This window comes from Lissotriton helveticus, chromosome 5_1 (genome assembly GCF_964261635.1).
Source record: "Lissotriton helveticus chromosome 5_1, aLisHel1.1, whole genome shotgun sequence".
Lineage (NCBI taxonomy): Eukaryota > Metazoa > Chordata > Amphibia > Caudata > Salamandridae > Lissotriton > Lissotriton helveticus.
Window position 1 is genome coordinate 1,395,513,882 of NC_136065.1, and position 22,961 is coordinate 1,395,536,842.

The 22,961-nt window shown below is 47.8% G+C and overlaps 1 protein-coding gene across 12 annotated transcripts in view; it reads right to left on the reverse strand.

The window, feature by feature from the left end:
* Positions 1-22,961, reverse strand: part of SYCP1 (synaptonemal complex protein 1) — a 6,803,167-nt gene that overhangs the window by 3,607,270 nt on the left and 3,172,936 nt on the right. For all 12 annotated transcript variants that reach the window (XM_078644363.1, XM_078644366.1, XM_078644361.1 and 9 more), the window contains one exon: positions 13,784-13,901. In XM_078644363.1, the coding sequence (XP_078500489.1) occupies positions 13,784-13,901 (118 nt within the window). The remainder of the gene's footprint in view (positions 1-13,783; positions 13,902-22,961) is intronic.

Here is a 22,961-nt window from a genome sequence, read left to right on the forward strand (position 1 = left end):
CAAGATTCAGACAGACCACAAGCCCCTCCTATGGTTAAATCAGGTGAAGGGTGAAAATCCCAAACTTCTTAGGTGGTCAATTTCCCTACAGGGGATGGACTTTACAGTGGAACATAGACCTGGGACTGACCATAGAAATGCAGATGGACTCTCCCGATATTTCTACTTAGAACATGAAGAATCAACTGGTCAAGGTTAGTTTAATGTCCCTAAGTTTGGGGGGGTTGTGTAGGAGAGTAGGGTCTGCTTCCTATGGTCACCCCCACTTTTTACTTTGCTTTACTGGTTTTTGACTTAGATGTGGCTATGGGCCTGCTAATCACTAATACTCTAGGTACATCCACAATTGGGAAGTGGTTCACTTTATCAGCCCCTGTACAAGTGCACCATAGGTGCCCAGGGCATACGTGTAACCAAGGCCTACCAGGGGCCGCGATACAGAAAAGGGGGGGGACAGACTAATTTGCATACAGCCAGGTTCTGAAACTGGGATGGTGCAATGAGCTAAAAAACGGTGTTGGATCTAGCCCTGATCTCTTGACTGGGTGAGAGTACTCTGCTTAATTCAGAGACTCTGTCCATCACCACCCCTTGTTGTAAATAATGTTGTCCACCCTAAGCGTGGAAGGGTATACTCAGATGTGAGTCCCTTGCTCATTGCACCATCAGGATTCAAGCAAGCCGGGCCGAAGACGCCTGAAATGGCAGAAACCGGTCCCCGGAAGCTTGTTTCCTTCCCAGTGTAAGAATTGGCTTTTGTAGTCTGGTCTGCCCTGTTCCCATGATGCACTGGGCCAGGGACAGACTAATTTGCATACAGCCAGGTTCTGAAACTGGGATGGTGCAATGAGCTAAAAAACGGTGTTGGATCTAGCCCTGATCTCTTGACTGGGTGAGAGTACTCTGCTTAATTCAGAGACTCTGTCCATCACCGCCCCTTGTTGTAAATAATTACCAGGGTCTGCAGCATGTATTATGCCACCCCTGGCTGGCCACTCAAACTGACACAACTGGTTGATCACTCAGCTGGGGCAAGGTTGTGTAATCACCCCTTGCTTAGGTATAGTATTCCTATATCTACCCTTATATATAGACACACAGTAACCTATGGCAGGCCTTAACAATCCTGGAGGTAGAGTGCTTGGTTATGTGCGAGATGGTGCTCTAGCATGAGCTGAGCCTGTCTGCAGCTTTCGGAACCATGTCCTTATAGCTGTTCTATGATAGTGCCATACCATATACTCTTAAGTGCATTATGAACCTCGCGGTTAAATGCTAACTCTAGTTTGGCTTTATCAAAACATGTTGTGTAAGGTGTCATACGCTTTGGAATACTACCCCCTCGCCAATTCTGGTGACGGGGGTTGAGGGAGAAGACTTGTTAGTGCTGACTATCCCGGTTAAAGTTAACCAGAGCCCCAGCGTCACAAAATGGACACGACTGCCACAGACACAAGTCTGACCTTCTGCTGCTGGGAGTCCTTCCAGTCACCGAGGTTTGGACAATAGGTTTCCTGCCTGGAGAGGTGCCAGCACCACCCCAGACAGGACTTTGTGTATTGGGACAGGGAGGGCTGAATAGATTGAGACACTGCCTGAGGCACACTAGGAGCTTCATGCATACCCCAGTTCAAACCGGTTGCTGGGGCACTCCAGCCCCAGCTTTGGCGCGAAACTGGACAAAGGAAAGGGGGTATAACCACCCCCCTTCCTGGTCCCACCCATAGGAGGGACCTAGAAAGTAATCCAGACCCTTTTAGCTGTATAAAAGTAGGAGCTGAGTCCAGAGACTTTAGATTTGATCCTGAACTGAAACTTGACACAAAACTCAGGACCTTCGACGTTCTGCTGAAGCTGAAGACTGAAGAATCTCCCTTGTGGCCAAGGAGTGGCCACCCTGGGCAACCAGGCACCATCTAGCAAATCAACAGCTTGCTTTGTCGACATTCCCACCGGAACCCGAGCACAGAGCCTGACAAGACCCAGACTTCCAGACCTCTCTGACCCTCTCTTCACGACTGCAGCATAGCTGAGATCCGTCGAGGCGACGAGATACGTGGGTCCTGACATCTTGGAAAGCCTGCAACTTGCTAACTGTGCAGCTCCTGAGGTATCCTCGGAGCTGTGCACTGGGGATTGAGAAGCCCCGAATCCGAGCTCCACCTGCACCGAAGATCAGCCCTCCAAACTCCACGAGTTCTGCGCGGGGCCCTTCTGCTTGTGTTCTGCTCGACGCATTGTCTGGTTGCTGGCCCGTTGGCTAGTAGCCTCTGTGACGACAATAATTTTGAACCAACTCACTGGTCTAGTTGCTCTAGACTGGCCCTTGCCTTCCTGCAAAGGTGAGGTACCTCAGACCTTGCTGGTCTGCACCAGAAGCCTTCTTTGAATCCTGCGTGGGTTGCCTTTGTCACGGCTTGTTGACTCCAATCCGGCAGTCGACCCCTACATCTGCGAGAACCTTTGTGGGGCAGCTCGCCTCCAGCACCTGGTCATCCTCGATGCCTTCTGTCCCGCGTGGCTGAAGAGACAAGCTTCTTGACAGCACCTGATTGCTCCACGACGTCGTCTGGTTCCTTCCTGGTTCCACCCGGTCACAGGCTAGTGACTCAGACTCTGTCCCCTCTGCTTTCAGGTCCTCTTCATCCTTGATCCACCCTTGGGTCTACCCAGACATCTTCCTCCTGGTCGCCTGCAGCATCTTTCTCCAGGTCTCCATAGGCTTCAACGACGAAACCCGACACATCTTCACACCTATGCACCCGCCGTCCGAGGTAACGCGAGTACTTCGGTGCTCCCAAGGGTATTGACTATCCAAGTGTCTAGGTTTTTAGTTGTTTCCTCCTAGCTAAACCGGAAGTGTCCTGAATCCTTCTTTTTCTAACTCTTAAGTTCCCATTGACTTTGCATTGACTCACACGTGTGTGTGGGCCTCCTACTCCTAACCTAAGGTTCAGATAGTGTAGCCCCAGCGATTCTCTAGGCCCTAGACCTTTCCTTTTCTCATGACTTGGTACTTATACCACTTTCTTAGTATATGGTTTGCTTCGCCCCTAGGGCCTAACTGTAAATTGTGCAACTTAACGTATTCTGACTAAGTAACTTGTTATGTGCTTTTCCCTCTGATCTCATAAAGAGGTCAGAGGAGCGTGTTAGTAAATAAATACATATATATTTTATATACATCCTGTGTGGTGTCCTTTCATTTGATATTCAAGGGTTACATATGGTAAAACAGCTGGCTTTACACGCCCTCAAGAGTCTTTTAGCCTAAGACTGTTCTGTCCACGCTACCACTAGGATAGCTGGTCTATAAGGTTAACTTACAACCATTGGTACAAAAGGGGGGTGGTGATGGACGGAGCATCTGAAACAATCAAACACTCACACCCAGTCAAAAGATCTGAGTTTAATCCATCACCGTTCTTTAGCCCACTCTGCCACCCCAGTTCAGACATGGCTATATGCAAATCAGTTTGACCCTGTGCCTCAAGGGAACAGTCCAGCCCGAACTGCCAATCCATGCCTTCCCTGGACCGGAAACAAGCTTCCGAGGACCGGTTTCTGGCATTACAGCCGTCTTCAGCCCGGCTTGCTTGAATCCAGTGGCAAAGTGAGCAAGGGACTCACGTCTAAGCATACCCTGCCACACTTATGGTGGCCAAAAGGGGTACAAAAGGGGGTGGTGATGGACAGAGCATCTGAACCACTCAAACACACACACCCAGTCAAAAGATCTGGGTTTAATCCATCACCGTTCTTTAGCCCACTCTGCCACCCCAGTTCAGACATGGCTATATGCAAATCAGTCTGACCCTGTGCCTCATGGGAACAGTCCAGCCCAAACTGCCAAACCATGCCTTCCCTGGACCGGAAACAAGCTTCCGAGTACCGGTTTCTGGCATTACAGCCGTCTTCAGCCCGGCTTGCTTGAATCCAGTGGCAAAGTGAGCAAGGGACTCACGTCTGAGCATACCCTGCCACACTTATGGTGGCCAAAAGCAGTACAAAAGGGGGTGGTGATGGACGGAGCATCTGAACCAATCAAACACTCACACCCAGTCAAAAGATCTGGGTTTAATCCATCACCGTTCTTTAGCCCACTCTGCCACCACAGTTCAGACATGGCTATATGCAAATCAGTCTGACCCTGTGCCTCATTGGGACAGTCCAGCCCGGACTGCCAAGCCATGCCTTCCCTGGACCGGAAACAAGCTTCCGAAGACCGGTTTCTGGCATTACAGCCGTCTTCAGCCCGGCTTGCTTGAATCCAGTGGCAAAGTGAGCAAGGGACTCACGTCTGAGCATACCCTGCCACACTTATGGTGGCCAAAAGCGGTACAAAAGGGGGTGGTGATGGACGGAGCATCTGAACCAATCAAACACTCACACCCAGTCAAAAGATCTGGGTTTAATCCATCACCGTTCTTTAGCCCACTCTGCCACCCCAGTTCAGACATGGCTATATGCAAATCAGTCTGACCCTGTGCCTCATGGGAACAGTCCAGCCCGAACTGCCAAGTCATGCCTTCCCTGTAACCGGAAACAAGCTTCCGAGGACCGCTTTCTGGCATTACAGCCGTCTTCTGCCCGGCTTGCTTGAATCCAGTGGCAAAGTGAGCAAGGGACTCACGTCTGAGCATACCCTGCCACACTTATGGTGGCCAAAAGCGGTACAAAAGGGGGTGGTGATGGACGGAGCATCTGAACCAATCAAACACTCACACCCAGTCAAAAGATCTGGGTTTAATCCATCACCGTTCTTTAGCCCACTCTGCCACCCCAGTTCAGACATGGCTATATGCAAATCAGTCTGACCCTGTGCCTCATGGGAACAGTCCAGCCCGAACTGCCAAGCCATGCCTTCCCTGTAACCGGAAACAAGCTTCCGAGGACCGCTTTCTGGCATTACAGCCGTCTTCTGCCCGGCTTGCTTGAATCCAGTGGCAAAGTGAGCAAGGGACTCACGTCTGAGCATACCCTGCCACACTTATGGTGGCCAAAAGCGGTACAAAAGGGGGTGGTGATGGACGGAGCATCTGAACCAATCAAACACTCACACCCAGTCAAAAGATCTGGGTTTAATCCATCACCGTTCTTTAGCCCACTCTGCCACCCCAGTTCAGACATGGCTATATGCAAATCAGTCTGACCCTGTGCCTCATGGGAACAGTCCAGCCCGAACTGCCAAGCCATGCCTTCCCTGGACCGGAAACAAGCTTCCGAGGACCGGTTTCTGGCATTACAACCATCACCATAAGGGTTGTTTGGACTGGTGCAAGGAGCTCACTAGAATAGTGAACATCATATACCAGGCCAACTTCTCACACTCGTAGCGTGACTTTTGTAAACCCAAGCATGGGGTTATAGCCTACCTTGGCCGTAAGGACCTCCATAGCCACAAAAGAGCCAAGCTGATACATATCCCCCAATGTAGTTATTCCAGCCTCGCCCAACAGAGCCAGCGCCCTCGGCTCCTGGGTGACAGATATACCCAGGTACACATTAAGAGGTAATGCCGGTGCATATAGATGTACTCTACCCACTCTGTTCTGTAAACCCCTCCACGCCCATGCAGTGCAGGTTACCGTATTGATGTGGACTTTAAAATGTAATGGCTATGTGTGACACAACATAGCTGTCAGAGAAATTGGGTGGGCGTCATCTGCCTTCACCACCAAGTGTGGCAAAAAACTCTGCAGAAGCTGCCAGTAGTTGGTATACTGAGCCTGCGCACACAAGTAATATAGTCTCATATCTGGTGCTACAAAACCCTGCCTCTCATAAAGTTGCGTCATGACATTCCAACTGCAGCGAGGCTGTTTATAAGCCCATGTAAACGTCAATATACACGACTTTAGTGCTTTAAAAAAATGCTTTGTTTAAGACAATGAGAATATTAACAAAGAAATTTTAAAAAATCAGCAGGATATTCATCTTTATCACAGCAATGCAATCAGCCAGAGATAGCGGTAACCTTAACCAACCAACCGGCTTTTCCATCAGTGTTGTCAATGCCCGTCCATAATTCATCTGAAGCACCACACCTGGGTCCCTGTGCACCCATATACCATGATATTTTACCACCCAAATTTAACATATTCCCGAAGCAATGGCCAGAGATTTGTCTCTGGCTCACAGACAAACAATAGATTATCATCGGCATACAACGATATGGCCAACGGTCTCTGCTGGAACCTTAGTGCTGCATACTTATGCTGCAGCTGAATTTTGCAAGCCAATGGCTCGAGGACAAGAGAGAACAACATAGGTGACAGTGGGCACCCTTGCCTAGTGCCCCGCTCTATCCGAGTGCAATTAGACACCCAGCCATTAGCCTTAACCCTAGCTGTCAGTTCCCTATATAGTAGCCTGATCCACTGGACAAACTCAGGAGGGAGCCCCATCTCACCCATCACTATGAACATGTACCCCAAATGTATAGAAACAAAGGCTTTGGCGGAGTCCAAGAATACCGCTGCCGCCTTAATCTCCGGAACCAAGTAGTGTAAAACAGCGAATAGTGTTCTAAGATTATGCGTCATGGAGCGCTCCTGGACGAACCCAGATTGGTCTGGTAACACCAAGGCTGTCACCAGCGGCTGCAGCCTCAATGCGTTTATTTTTGCCAGTATTTTGACATCGATGTTCATTAAGGACAGCGGGCGATGCGATTCGCATTTGTTTGGGGCCCTTATCGGGCTTTAACAGCATCACTATCAGTGCCTCATGCATAGTGGGAGGCAACATGCCACTGTCATAGGACTCCGCATACACCTCTAACAGTGCCCGAGCTAGTTGATCCATGTAAGTTTTGTAGAATTCATTTGGGTAGACGATCAGAGCCCGCCGCATTGCCCGGCAGTAGCTTCTGTGTAGCTTCCTTAATATCATATACAGTCAGCGACTGAAGTAGATACTCCTTCTGACCTGATGATAACCACCCCAAAGCAGTATCTTCCATATACTGCACAAATATATATAGCTCAGCCTCAGGCCTCTGCTTATATAAATCTGTGTAGAAATCCACAAAGACCGACACTATTTCTGGAGTGGCATAGTGTGGCACCAAGTTTTTATCCAAAATCTCAATTATGTGACCCTTCTCTCTATGCCCGGCTAGCTTAGCCGCCAAAGCGCACTCTGCTCTTCCCCCTTCCCCAAAGGCTCTGTCTTTCCAGCGACGGTATCTAAAGCGTATCTCCTTTAAAAAAATTAGTGATCGCAGCACCAACCGATGTGCGAAAAACCAGATCAGACCCTGCCTCAGGCTGCAGGCGCCATTGAAAAGGGGGCCTACTATACGTCGGCACAGTCAAAGCCAGCATCACCGGCGCATGATCAGATAACGTTTTTGGTAAATGCGCCACAGTCTCAACCCATGACCCTGCAGTGTCCGATATTAACCAATAGTCCCATCTAGACCAGGAGTAATGAACAGCGGATGTGAAGGTACCCTCCTTTAACCCTGAATTTCTGACCCTCCAAACATCAATCAATCCTTCCTCCTGCTTTATTTCTTTAACCGTGCTAGCAGTTAACTTACCATGCCAATCAGTGGTTGCCGATCTGTCCATCTCCGGGTCAAGATAAATATTCAGATCGCCTCTCCAAATGATTTGTGTTGGTTCCAATGCACGAAACCATCTCCACAAATCACTGTAATAGGCCGGATCATCCACATTTGGCCCACCGCTATTCACCAACGTAATTAAAGATCCACCCAGATAGCCCTGTTCGTCAACCTCAGTGTGGAGCACCCGAAACGGAGTGCCTTTTTTAACAAAGATCATTACCCCCCCGGAGTATGCAGAGTATGATGAGGCCACAACAGTGTCTGCCCACATTTTACCCACATTAGCCTTGGTAGGTTTGGTAAGATGTGTCTCTTGCAGCAAGGCTACATTTATAGAACGTCTAACTAAATATGCAAAGACCATGTTTATCTTGTTTGGATTGTTGAGCCCCCTTACATTCCATGTTATCATTTTAATCACCCCACCCTTTGCTAACATTCATACCTGTACTTGGACAGCGCATTCACTCCACTTATCCCACCAGACAAGCAATTAGACTTAGAAATGCCCTGTACTGTGGTTACAACACAAACAAACCACCCCACTCCACCTCCGCCCACTTCAGCCTCCCCAACTGGCCGAAGCCATCCCCGAAACAGCAAGCCGACAAAGAGATTAGGGGTGCACCCATTTTGGGGCGTCGCAGGCTCAGGCATTTACTCCTGATGGTAACAGGAGGTGAAAAAGAAAACACTATGTCCTACCTCCCGTGCCCAAATCCATGAAATTTCTATCAAGCCCCACTGTTAGAAGTTGGCCTGATATATGATGTTCACTAATTCTAGTGACCACCTTGTATTAGTCCAAACAACCCGTATGGTGATTGGTTGTAAGTCAACCTTATAGACCAGCTATCTTAATGGTAGCATGGACAAAGCAGTATTAGGCTAAACTCTTTTGGCATGTGAAGCCAGCTGTTTTACCACATACAACCCCTTGAATACCAGATGAAAGGACACCACACAGGTTGTTATGAAAATAAACAGTATATTTATTAATAACAAACACCTCTGAACTCTTTATGAGGTCAGAGGGCTAAGCACATGACAATCTCTTAAGAAAAATACGATAAGTTGCACAAAATTACAATGGTGCCCTAGCGGCACAACAAACCATATACTAAGTAAATGGTATAAGGAAATCGATAGAGGAAATGAAGATGCCCAGAGGCTGTAGGATCGCTGGGACTACACTACCCTAACTTTAGGTAAGTAGCAGGAGGCCCACGGGACGCGGGTGCAGGGTGTGAACTCACACGCGAGATGCGGAACAAAGTCAATGGGCAGAACAAATTACGAAAAGGTAAGTAAGAGACAATTCCTACTAGTTACGACTAAAACGACTGGATATCTGGACACTAGGAGAGTCAATCTACCTATGAGCACCAAAATGCTCTCATTACCTCACCCACGGGCTGCGGGTGCATAGGTGTGAAAGTGTGACGGGTTTCCGCGTTGAAGTCAACGGAGCCTTGGAGAAAGATGCTGCAGGCGACCAGGAGGAAGATGTCCAGTGCGATCCAAGGGTGGATCGAGGAAGAAGAGGACCTGAAAGCAGAGGGGACAGTGTTCAAAGTCACTAGCCAGTGACTGGTGTGGAACCAGGAAGGAACCAGGTGCTGTCGTCGCGATCAGGTGAAGAGTGGACGCTTGTCTCTGCAGCCACGTGGACCAGGAGGTGTCTTCGACGACCAGGATGGAGGCACAAGCTGTCCCACGCAGGCTCTCGCTGTCGGCGGTGTCGGATCTGGATTTGGAATCAACAGGCCTTGGCAAAGGCAACCCACACGGTGAGTGGAAACGGCGTCTGGTGCAGACCAGGAGGGTCCGTGTTGCTCCTCATTTGGAAGAGAGCAAGGGCCAGTCTGGAGCAACCAGACCAGCAGTGTAGATTTCAAGGATCGTCGTCTAGGAGGCCACTAGCCAGCCGGCAAGTGACCAGACAACGCGTCGAGCAGCAGCCAAGCAAAAGGGCCCCACGCAGATCTCGTGGATGCTGGAGGGCTGGTCTTCGGTGCAGGAGCTGCTCGGGGCTGGGGCTTCTCAGTCCCCAAAGCACTTACTCGAGGATGCCTCAGAAGTCGTGCTGGAAGCGAAGTGCAGTTTCTTTAAGATGGCCGGTCCCACGTGTCTCGTCGCACCCACGGGTCTCAGCTGTGCTGCAGATGTGGGTAGAGGTCGAAGAGGTCAGGGAGTCCGGGTCTCGTCGGGCTCTGAAGCCTGGTTCCGGCAGGAAGGACGACAAAGAGAACCGCTAGGACGCTTGATGGTGCCTGCAGTTGCAGGGTGGACACTCCTTGCCCACAAGGGAGATTCTTCAGTCTTCTGTGGAGCAGAACATCGAAGTTCAGAGTTTCTTCTTGTAGAGTAGTTCAGGATAAAATCTAATTTGGAATGGGACCAGCTCCTACCTTTATCCTGCTAAAGGGGGCTGTACTAGTGACTAGGTCCCTCCCATGGGTGGGACCAGGAAGGGGAGTGGTTACACCCCCTATCCTTTGTCCGGTTTCGCGCCAGAGCTGGGGCTGGAGTGCCCCAGCAACTGGTTTGAACCGGGATATGCACAGGGACACCTTGTGTGCCCCAGGCATGTCTCATTCCTTTCAGCCTTCCCTACCTCAATACACAAAATCCTGTCTGGGGTGGTGCTAGCACCTCCCAAGGCAGGAAACCCTTTGTCCAGGCCTCCCTCGCTGGAAGGACTCCCAGCAGCAGGAGGTCAGACTTGTGTCTATGGTGGCAGCATCCATTTTGTGATGCTGAGGCTTCGTTTAACTTTAACCGGGGTTCACAGTTACATACATGTCGTGTCCCTCTAAAAGGGTGGAATGCTACCCCTGTCACCAGAACTGGCGAGGGGGTAGTATTCCAATTCGTATGACACCTTACTCGACATGTTTTGATAATGTTATACCAAAGTTAGCATTCAACCGCGAGGATTATAATGCACTTAAGAGTATATGGTATAGCGTTATCATGGAACAGCTATAAGCACTTAGTTCCGCAAGCTGCAGACAGGCTCAGCTCATGCTAGAGCACCATCTCACATAATTCCAAGCACTCTGCCTTCAGGATTGATAAGGCCTGCCATAGGAGTGACTGATAGGAATATATGTGTCCATTTTAGGGTTAGATATAGGTATAATATATCTATAGCAGAGGGTGATTACACCACCTTGCCCCAGCTGTCTTACCAGCCAGTTATGTCTGTTTAGATGGCCAGCCAGGGGTGACATAATACATGCTGCAGCCCCTGGTAGGCCTTGGGTTCATCTATGTCCTGGGTACCTAAGGTACACTGTACAGGGGCTGATAAGGTGTCCCAATACCAATTGGTAAATGCACCTAAAGTACATGGATGTCAATTTAGAGAGAGAACAGCTGGGCTGTGGGTCTGATTAGCAGGCCCACAGCCAGGGAAAGTCGTAAACCAGTGAAGCAAAAAGCAAAAATCTGGGGTGACCATAGGATTGCAGACCCTACTCTCCTACACCCACCAGCACCCAAAGCGATTTAATATTAGCTCAGTTATACCATAGACCTGAAAGGAACGTCAGACAGTCCCCCGCCCTAACCCTCAGCACTTACAATGCCCGTAGTTCTTTTTTACCTAATGATTTGCATTTAACCCCGTTGTAGGTGCATCTGAATAAGTTTAAGTCAATGTTCCAGTTTAGGACAGCGTCCCACTGACTATCTTATCAACCCATCTGCACACCATGCATTACTCAACGTCCGACATGGGGGCATCCGTAGATTTCCGATTCTTCTGCCATGTTTTTACAAAATCCATAGCAGTTTTCGGATTTGTGAAAAGTCTCTGTGTACCATCCACCTCCACCCGCAAGCGGGTCGGGTAGAGCATTGCATACGAGATCATTTTGGCTTGTAGTTTCTTTTTCACTGGGATAAATTCCCGTCTTTCTGCTTGGGCTGTGGCTGTGAAGTCCGGGTAGAACTCGATCACATTTCCTTTGTGCGTGATTTTCTGCTTCTCTCTTGCTGTGCGGAGTATTGCATCCTGATCCCGATAGTTGGGGAGACGAGCGATCACAGGCCTCAACGGGGCACCCGGGAATGGGCGTGCCACCAGCATTACGTTAGAGAGGTTCTCTGGCCCGAATATCTCCATGATTATTTTCTAAATGTACACCTTCATCCTACCTGTGTTGATTGATTCTGACAATAAAAGAATGCGGGGATTATTGCGGCGAGACCTCACTTCAAAATCTTCATTCTTTGCCTGGATCACCGCAAGCACTTTTTCCATATCCAGACTTTTGGAGGCCACAGATTGCAAGGCGTCCTCGGCTGTGGAGATCCACTGTTCCACCTCGCTTATTCTTGATCCCCGGCTTATCCAGCCTATTGGTGAACTGATCCATGCTCATATTAATTTTACCATTGACTGTAGGCTGGTTTGCATTGTCATTAATGTTGCCTCCAGAGCAGTAGTAGTTTTATATGGAGATTCCTGCTCTGAGTCAGACGCTGCCTGCTGCTGAGATTTGGTCAATCGCATAGCTTCGAAGGTTAGGCGTGACTGTTGTTTGTCTGTTTTCCCCATCGTGGAACACACGTAGTTTGTGTGGCAGCTAGTCTCCAGCCACGACGAGGTAGCTTGTCAACTTATGCCCCACTCCGGCTGCTGCACCCTCCGGCACAATCCGCAGCGAGCCCAGTCAAGATGAGAGACCCGGTCACCAGCACTCACCACTTGTAAATGTTCAGCCGCTTGACTGTGGTCACCCACTGTTGCCTGTCGTAACAAGTCAGTAAATTGCGGATTTGGACAACCCGGCCTCGGCCCTGCGCCCAGTTTACTTGGTGCCTGCTCGTCACCGTCTATTTAGCTCACTGCCGCCCGCAGTGCACAGGCCTTCAGGCCCACAGATAATAATTGTACTAACAGTCAATGTATCCAACTATTCATTGGGTAAGTTCCTGTAGCATGCAGTCACTCGCCTAGACTCCTGCAGGCCCGGCCCTTTCCGTTGCCGACAATATGGGGGGTCTCACACTTAGGCACCATGCACTTGACTCGTCGCCTTGCTACTCTTCACTCGCTCCACCACTTATGAGTTTGTCACGCTGGATGATATGCGATCTCAGCCGCAATGCAGGTAAATGTACAATTTACTCAGGGCACTCGCACAGACAGTCAGCAGAAGCAGGCCGCACCCAGCACCGGCTCCCGGTCACCTCACATCACTCCGCTCTGGGTCGCGTATCACGCTACCCGGGCGATTGCCAGCTTGCTCCTTGACCGCAAGCCCTCGCAGCCCAGACTCACTGCTCCGATTCTCGTCCGGTATTCGTGGAAGTCCTTCTCAGACGGTAGTCCTCTCGCCTTGCGTAGACGTTATACCCCAATTCCAGCAGCAGCCGCTATCTTGTGCCCTCGATCGCTAGCTGCGGGCACTGAAATTCGGCATCTCCGACCAACGCCGATGTCCGCAACAGGCCAGCGGGCTGCTACGAGTGCTCTGATGCCCGGATCTGATAACTGTAGGCACAGAGCTGCGGTATACCACAGGATATTGAAGGACGGTATTGCTCGGTCCGCAGAGCTGCTCTAGGTAGCAGCCATTTTGCCAAGCCACGCCCCACAGGACCAAAATATTTATGAGTTATTTTGTTTTTGCCAAACCCTGATTATCATAGGAGAAAACAAACACAGCTGTGTCATCAAACAGAGAGAAGTGTTGCTGTGGTGTCAATACCAGGTATTTTGATTTCCCTTCGTTTCCCACCTTCCTTTATTTCGTACCACCTTTTCACCTCAGGTGCAAACCTCGGACACCTCTTATTCTAACAAGTGTTGGGGGATGTTCCTACGGGGTATTTGGAGGAATATATTTCCTTCTATCGCTTCCGGATTTGAAGTGAGTGTAGTCTTGATAATTAGCTGATCATAAGAGGGGAGGGTTCTAATCTAGGAAAAGGGAACTAGTGAAGGAAAGATATATATGCTGAGGAATGGAGTATATGCATATGACATAAGTACAAGTTAAAAGGGAAAGAAGGAGGATATAAAAGTAAGAAAGGAAAACTTTAAATAGATTGAAGTGAGGTATATCTCTAGATATTAAGTTAGAAAAAAATTAAACTATATATTAGCACCAAATATTAATATCCTTAAAGATACAAATATCTAATAAAAATAGTAAATCCACATTCGCAGCAGTAGTATATGTTCCTGTTTACCTTCAAAGCTTTTTGGAGATTGTTAATCTCACTGACTTTAGCATTTATATCTTCTGTAGATTGCTCTTTTTCTGCTGCAAGTTTATCAAACTTAACTGCTAACTCTTGACACTTCAGCCTATATTGAATATAAAGTCAGACCAAAATTATTATCAAGACTTAGCTCTAAAGTTTCAAATTAAATTGACATGGCTACGTAAAGGTATAGATATTTATTTGAAGACATAATATAATTCATTCATATCTCCTCCACATATTAAGAGTAGACAAAATATACCCCTTTTAAAATGTGTGTGAGTCTTCCCCAAAGAATTATCATTATATGTTGTGCTGGATTTTAAAACATATTGGTCATGATTGATAGGATTCAACAATCACTAGCAGATTGTACTGTGCTCCCAAAAGCAATGGTTTGGTACTTTCTGAGTCTCGGCTTCACACAGATTGAGCTGCCTGTTGGCATGACCTATTTTTTATAATACCTAATAAATAGTTATAATAGGCTTTTAGTCAGCCTCCTGCTCATGATTTGGTGGCTTTGTTGGACATTTCAGTCACTTGCTCTTGATTCAATGGCTTTCCTCTCTATCCCTATGTTTGTCCAGCCTTTTTCATTTCTATCTCAACGTATTCTGATTCGATGACTTGTATCCACAGTTCACACACAGTTCAGATTTACTGTACAGGTAACTAAAAACTTAACAAAAAGTGCAGCTCATCAATACAAACTCAAACAAACAATATAAATCAAGCCATGAACATCCATTGTAAACGCATTAAAATGAACCCATGACTCCAGAAGGAATTGATTAAAACCTTAAAAGAGGCAAAAGTGCAAGGCAAGCAAACATTGTTAGTCAAATACTTAGTAGTAACAGAGCAGGAGAAAGTGCAAAATGAAAAAGTATAGTGAGGCTATAGAGTACTTGTTATCAATGACTTAAGCATTTTTACAAGAAGCCATTCTTAGATCAAGTACCTAAAGGCAGCCGAATAGAAGAAGAGTGCAGAAAAAAGTACAGAGTGCAGAAACAGCATAGGCTGTGCCATGAGTGTTATAAGTTGGTTTATGTGTCCTGCTGTTGTTCTTTTTAAGGTCCATTTTTGGTTAAAACCTTAAAATAGAACAAAAGTGCAAAGCAAGCAAACTTTATAATTCAAATACATAGCAGCAGTGAGATTGTAGAAAGTGCAAAGTGCAAAGGTATGGTGCAGCTGTGCCATACTTGTTATTGTTAACTTGGACATTTATACAGAAAGTCATTCTAGGATCGAGGATCTGAAGGCAGCAGGAAAGGAGAAGAGTACAGGAGAAAGTGCAAAGCGCAGAAGCAGCTAAAGGCTGTGCTTTCATTGTTATAGCTGGCTTAAGCGTTCCGCATGGCATTCATTTTAAGGTTCCGAACAATTGGAAAGTGCAAAATGCAAAGGAAGCGATGCATTGTTCCAGGGTTACTTCAGATGTTGAGTAACAGATATGCAAATATGTGAACATTTTTAAGGACAAAGCTCTAGAACAGACACGTTGGACGGCCAAGCTCTCCGGGGTGGGGTGCTAGGTAAGGAAAGTGGGCTCCCCAGGAGCGGGGTGGTGGCAGTGGAAGTTGCCCTATGCACAGGAGCCCAGGGCAATTGGCCTGTGAAAGGTTTGGGCCAGGCCCAGAGTAGGACATCAGAAAGAACTTCATTAAAGAGGAGTAAGAGTTCAGAGGTGGCAACTCCCAGCTGAAGCATCTCTGTCATTCGTCTTGACTGTCATTGAGGAAAACTGAAGATCCAAGACCTCAGCTGCGCTGGGCAACACCATAGCAAATGAGGCACCGTCCTCTGTAGCTACGGTAGGGGGAGAGACCAAGCTAGTGTCTGATGAGGTGACTAACTCACAGGCAGCCACCAATTCCTTATACCAATTGTCATCAGTATTGTATAGGGGATGCTGGTATCCATAAAGGTACTCAGAACCCTCCCATTTGTATCCTTCTCCAGAACTGTCTAATGTAAAAAGTACTGGCTCCAACCTGGAGGGGAAGGCCGGAACCAGCATCAGACGACGCCTTTCTGGCTCCGTGTCAGAGTTGGGAATGCTGATGGAGATGAGGCCACTGTGGAGTGTCGGCGGCATCGGGACCATCGATACTGGAGCTGGCACTGACGAAAGTCCCGGTCTAGCAGGCGGCGCAGCTCCGAATCCAACATCGGATCTATTCTAGGCATTTGTAAAATACAGGGCTACCCATAAGGCTTCCCAGTGCTGAGACACAGAGCTGAGACACAGAGCTGCTCTAGTCCACCAACAATATAAAAACAAGCAAGATTTCAACAACTTCCTGAGCATGGCTTTACTTTCGATCCTAAGAATCTTAATAGGCAAGGCAATCCAATGATTTGGGGCCTCCACTTCTGACCTTCTGGGATTAACATGCTGAATGATATAGCGGATCTCAACATCCTCATTGGAATATAAGGTTGCAACGGATACCATATGAATTGGTAGCCTTTTTTAGGTCGAGCCTAGACAGCGGTTTTGTTGTTAGGCGATCTGTTGTCTGTACTTTGTGGGGTCTGGCTCCTCCCAAGCTCTGGATTGGCTTTCGTGTCTGTCCTTTAAAAATCGTAGCCTGCAAATGGCTACTGATGGGTGTATGTGGTGTATTGCTACGGGAGCGAGCAGTGACGGGCATGCAGTCCTTACGTGCACTCTAGTGCGTTATTGCTGCCTTTCCATTATCAGTGCAAGTAATGCTTATTACAAGAGTGAAGTCTCACACAGATGTCGGTGAGCGGCCCACTCACAGGTCACAGACTGCAGTTTTTTCCACATCCATGCATTTATTCAGTTCTTCCCCACAAGCTCGCCATATTTCCTTGCGATTGACAATATTTCAATATTTTGTCGCAAGTGCTATTTGATGATGAAAACAGATGTGATTTTTCCAGTGGGTTAACTTTAAAATCGTTTTCCCGGTCATTTCGCAACTGGTTGGAAGCTGGCGATTTTTTTGTGTGAGAGAAACTTAAAAGGGGTGCCTAACCCTGAAAACAAAACATAAAAAACTCTTGGCAAAGTAGTAGTATTTATCATAGTACTTGTGGCAACTGAGGAAGCTCACGCCTTACGCCAGAAAAGAATTGCCACTCCGTCCACTCGTGTGATAAAAGAATGCTGTGCATTTATGACGAACATATTAAATACAAGACAGATGGTGTCCAACATGGACAGTGAATGGAGGGTTCTCTGCGCTCCAAATTAAGATGATGTTTCGTGGTATGTAACGTGCTCCTGTAATCTGCCAATCAGACACTGTGATCCACAGAGATCTAAATCTCTTCTGTCAGATGCGCGCAGAGGCCTGGGGAGCATGAAAGGACAGAAAATGTGGTGAGAGGACAGAAGAATACTACATCTTCTCATCTACTGACGGGATTACTTCTGGCTGCCAGTGTAGCGCCTCCACCCTCCCCTTCCCTTTCACACCAATACTTGTGCTGCATCACACTGCCTTCATCAACTGCTGATGGGATTACTTCTGGCTGCCAGTGCAGCACCTAGACACACTCCTCCCCTTTCACACGGCTAATTGTGCTGCATCACACTGCCATTTGTTGTGCCTGCTCTGCTGATAGATGAGAATGATTTATGACAGGCAGCACATTCTAATGAATGAATGGAATTGTTAATTTGCATTCGCAAAGTTACTTTATTAAACTATAAATGGCCAAACGTACAAATTACTGACCACTGTCAACCTGTTCTAAGAGTCAGGTGGTGGCCAGAGCTGAATGGGCATACAGCTCACACTGTATGCCCATTCCCTCTCCCTCCAGGATCCACTGTGTATGGAGGTTTCTGGCAGTGGCCAGTAGGCTCTCTATCAGGCCAGAACACAGGCCCTCCTTCTTTCACACTATACGTCCATTCCCTCTGCTTCCAAGCCTCGCTGTGTATTGTTTTTGACGACTGCCAGTGGGCTCTGGGTACAGAACACAGGGTGTGCCTTTGCTCACATCCTACGCCCATCCCCCTACTTCCAGGATCCTTTGTGTATGTCTTTTGACCATGCCCAACAGTCTCTGAGCTCAGGACTTAAGTTCTGGCCTCACACTGCACCCACTTTTTTAATGCCTTTCATTTTTGTGACTATAATGTGGTATCTGTGCATCACTGTGGGATGGATCATCTCCTATGAAACAGTATACAGGTCATGGAGTTCTTGTATGGAACACACTGATGTCATAGGGTGTGTTAGATAGGCTGTCTCATGGCATGTGGGTGGTGGCAGTTACCCCAGGCTTGATGGATGGGATCTTCTGAGGAATAAACAACCTTTGAACCTGCCACTGCATCTCAAGGTTCTTTGTACTCAGATGCTATAGTTGATGTAGTTGGCAAGACTCACGAAGATCTCAACACATGGTATATTCTTGAATTCAACAGACACTACCGGTCTGTTTTGTGGACCTGCGGATTCAGCCTATGTATGGGGTGAGATCATTTACTTGTGAACTTGTTACTAATCACTGCCTGTATAACAGCCTAAGGGACTGTTTACTGAATGGAGCTTAAAGGGGACTTATTGCTGTGTATTGATTGATTGATTTTAAAACTTGTATAGCACTTACTGTCACCCCACGGGTATCCTGTATCACTAAGCTTATGTTTCAGTCTGCCTATAGATATCACTGGGTGCTCACCTGTTCTCACCCTGGACCATTGCTTCCATGAGCCAGTGCAGGCATGTGCTTATTCAGTACCTTGTGCTTTCTCAGCCTACATGCACTTTCCTCTGCAATCTAACTGTATAAACCTTACTTGTCCTCAAGGCTTTCTCACAGTCTTAGTCACAGTGTTTCCCTTCTGCTACTCCTAGACGTGTAGGCACCTTCGAAGAAGAGCTGTGCGTCAAGCTGCAGAAATGCCTCTCTTAAAGGGACATTTACATCTTTAACTTGCATGGGCATTTAAAGTGACAAGCACACTTTGAGCATAACGCAGTATGTCCTGTTCATTGTGACTGAAGTGGACGCGCACACTAACCAGAATTCAGTGTGTCCTAGTCATTGTGTGGTGGTAGTAACAAGAACACTCTTGGCTTAATTCAGCATGTTCTGCTCTTTGAATGTACAGTGGCACGCACACTGATATACATCAAGGTGTCTTTTTACTATAGTAGCAGTGACTGTTGGCATAATTCTGTGTGTTCTACTCTACTCTTGTTATATACAGTGATACCCACACTGTAAACATAATTTAGTGAGTCCTATTCATTGTGTTTGCAGTGATACGCACACTTGGCTTAATTCAGTGGGTTCTGCTCTTTGAATGAACAGAGGTATGCACATTTTGATATACTTCAGGGTGTCCGTTTCTTGTGGTAGCAGTGACACTCATACCTTGTCTGTAATTCAGTGTGTTCCTGAGTTTTTTTGTCTGTGGCAAACACACTGACTACATATTCAAGCACTCTTGTAATATATTTCTTTAGATCTTAATTACTTTTCACCTAATATTCAAATCTTGTGCTGTGACTGGTATATAGCAGAACACACTAGGAAGTATGCAAAATATTACCGCTTCACCAGTCTTTATGTCTACTCCAGGCATACGTCCCATTGAATGGCAAAAATGGAGAAAAGTATTTGACAGGTATGCCAGGGTATGTGGAACCACGTTAAGTGCAGAAAGGAAAACATTTTTACTCTTACACTGTTTAGGTTCGGAAGGACAAGATGTTTTTGATCATCTCCCTGACCTGCCAGCTTGGGAGGCTCAAAACCTGAACAAATATGAAATATGTATCAAAAAACTAGACACACACTTTATTCCAAAGGTCAGTACCATCTTGGAAATAGCCATTTTGCTAAAATGATGCAATTAGAGGGAGAATTGGTGGAAAATTATATAAACGATTGGAGGAAACCTGCTTCCTCGTCTAAATTTGCAGGTTTGGTGTAAGAGCGTATTCATGCCCAATGTATGGTAAGATCCAACATGAAAGAGGTGAGGGAGGAGTTATGGTTATGTGATGAGCCTACTCTTGAGGTTTTGGTGGTCGCAAAACGCATTGAACACTCCATGAAATGTGTAGCTGTCATCAAAAAAGACTGTGAGAAAGATCAAAAGGTGTAGGTAATAACAGAACAACTTACAGACGTTAAAATAAGGGATCGAGGAGAGAGTGTGTTGACCAAAAGTAAGATGATTGCATGTATGGTTGGTCATCTCGCTAATGACAAAAGATGCCCAGCTTTGGAATCCTCATGCACGAGATATAAGAAAAAAGGGCATTTTGCGGCTGTGTGTAAGAGCACAGAAAAAAACTACGCCAGGAAGGGTGGTGTGGAAGCTGAGCATGACAGCGATGACACAGCTGCTCTGACCTGCTGCTGCTGCCTCCAGGGACTGCTGCCTGAGACCCCTCATCTGCTGCTGCCTCCAGGGACTGCTGCCTGAGACCCCTCTACTGCTGCTGCCTCCAAGGACTGCTGCCTGAGACCCCTCATCTGCTGCTGCCTCCAGGGACTGCTGCCTGAGATCCCTGACCTGCTGCTGCTGCCTCCAGGGACTGCTGTCAGAGACCCCTCATCACCCAATTCCACCACAGGTGTTCCATGTCCACAGGGATGGCAATGACTGAGAAGATCGGTGCCAGTCCATGCACAAGCGAGGAGCTGAAGGTCCTGGTAGATGAGGTGCTCGCACAGTACCCAAGGCTGTATGGTGCCCCAAATGTTGTGGTAAGTCATCAAAAGCGGAGGTGTAGGGCGGAGGGGGACACACATGTAGTTTGACTGATGCAGTATATGCCTGAGGGTGTGGGGTTGTGTCATGCACTGACAAACATGCTGTCTCTGTGGGAATGAGTGTGTGTCCCAATGTCACAGGTTTCCCTGCCTGCAGTTATAGGTATGAGTAAAGTGTGTTGCATTGTCAGCAATACAGTGACACAGTATGTTGGTCATGCAGATGCCAGGACAGTGATTGCTTGGCTGAATGGCTGTGTGAGCCCCTATTGTCCATCTCATTGTGAGCCCAGATGCTCTGCACAGTGCCGCCCACCAAGACAAGGTCACATCACTTCACTTACTGTGTCCTTACTATAGTTTTTTCACAGTCAAACCCAACTATGCACAATCTAAGCCCTGTAGAATTGCACATGACAACACTTGTGTAGATCTCTATTTTGTTTGTTAGTCCATGTCCCTCAAGGCCACACATATGACATACTAATAAATTCACAGGGCATGGACATTGAGTGTTGCACAGTCTTACACACAGTGAGTCTATCCACAAACACAGTTCGATATGTGATGTATGTTGTGGCCAGACATGCAAAGGACTGGAGATGTGTACAAGCCACAAAGGGGGTTCAGTGATGTCATCCTTCATGTGTGTGAGATGTGCAGGGACTGTGTACACCTCACAAATGCATGCAATCACATCAGCTTAGCCCATGCAGAGTGCCCATGTGAGATGTACCCCAGAGTGGGATGGACAGAGATTAGATTTGGTAATAAGTTTGTGTCTTGTTACTGTACTGATAGATGTTGGCACATGACACTTTGTCACTGATCATTTCCCCCTCTTGTTTCCCGTGCCTGCAGCTCAAGGTACAGCAGCGTAGGGCCATGTGGAGGGCCATTGCAGCAAAGGTGCGAGCTCTGGGCGTATCTAACCGATGGCGCACCCGCTGCCACAAGAGGTGGGACGACATCAGCCGGCTGGCAAAGAATGTTGCAGAGATGACTTTGGGGCTGCTCCCTCGCACTGGGCGGTTGTCTGACTGAATGGGTATGCTCAGACGTGAGTCTCATGCTCTCCACACCACTTGAGTCAAGCTATCCTGGCTGAAGACGGCTGATAGCCAGAAACCGGTCCTAGGATGCTTGATTCCGGTCCAGGAAAGACAAGGCTTGGCAGTTCGGGCTGGACTGTTCCCTTGAGGCACAGGGTCAAGGCTGATTTGCATATGGCCATGTCTGAACTGGGGTGGTGTGGAGTGCAAAAAAATGATGGATTTAGGCCCAGATCTCTGTACTGGGGTGAATGTATGACATTGTTCTGCATTCTGTCCATCAACTGCTATTTTTGCAGGGAGTCCCACAAGGCATGGAGAAAGCATACGATGATGCAAATAGTGTTTGTGGTGCGTAATGCTGCACTAGAAGAGGAAAAAAATAGTTTTCCGCAAGAATTCTGCCTCCTGGATTCCTTATCAAGGGAGAAATGGGGAATGTTCTCCACCTCAGGGGATGCTGTAATGGTCTGTACCACAAAGCTGCTGCAAGTCAGCTGTCGTATAAGGCAAGCAAGATACCCTGATGCAGGGAGGTATGTACTGGTTCAACTCCCAACCAGCCAGGGTGAAGGGCATCCATGAGAGCGTCTGTAGCCTTCTCCACAGTAGGCAGAGTGAGATGTAATACATCAGCCACTCGTCTCAACTTCTGCCAAAGAAGAACTGGCTTCTGAGGCAAGGCCAGGAGGCGATAACAGAGATGAAGCAGGGGATGAATCTTGCCCACTAGCTTCACCCAGCTCAGCAATCCAGCTGTCCAACATAGGTGGAGCTACGAGTATTTGCTGCTCCAAGCGGGTATCTCACATTCTTCCCCCAATTGGTCTTGGGAAACCCTCACAGAAACCATCGGCATCAAAATGGCTCTGTGACCTGCGTCAGATGGCAGCGTACCAACGTCCGCCTGGGAAGGGGGAAAAACATCGTTCGACATCAGCTCCAATGTAAGGAGCCGAGGTGAAGTCGACCCCACAAAGCGCACTGTGTGGTCGTGCACCGACTCCGTCTTGGAGTCTTCTGGCGTCATGGAAATCGGCACCGGTGGAGCAACCAAAGTCACGTCGGAGTCAACCAACGTCACTGGAGGGGGTCCACCGACATCTATGTGTCTGAGACTGGAACTACCATTGAGGGCGAACCCGTCGGCAATGGCACAGTTACTGCACCTACGATCTCCTTGGGGCCAGCAGGCACTATAGAGGGAGACTAGGGCCCAAAGACAAAATGAAGAGCCTAATAGTACTCTTGCAACGGATTCCAGGTCACCCTGGCTCCAGGAAAGGGCAGGCGGCACGGGAGTGATGCCGGAGTAGAAGCAGGAGATCCATGGTTCCCGCGAGTCAAAGAATTCACAGATGCCTGGGACTTCAATTTCCTACAAC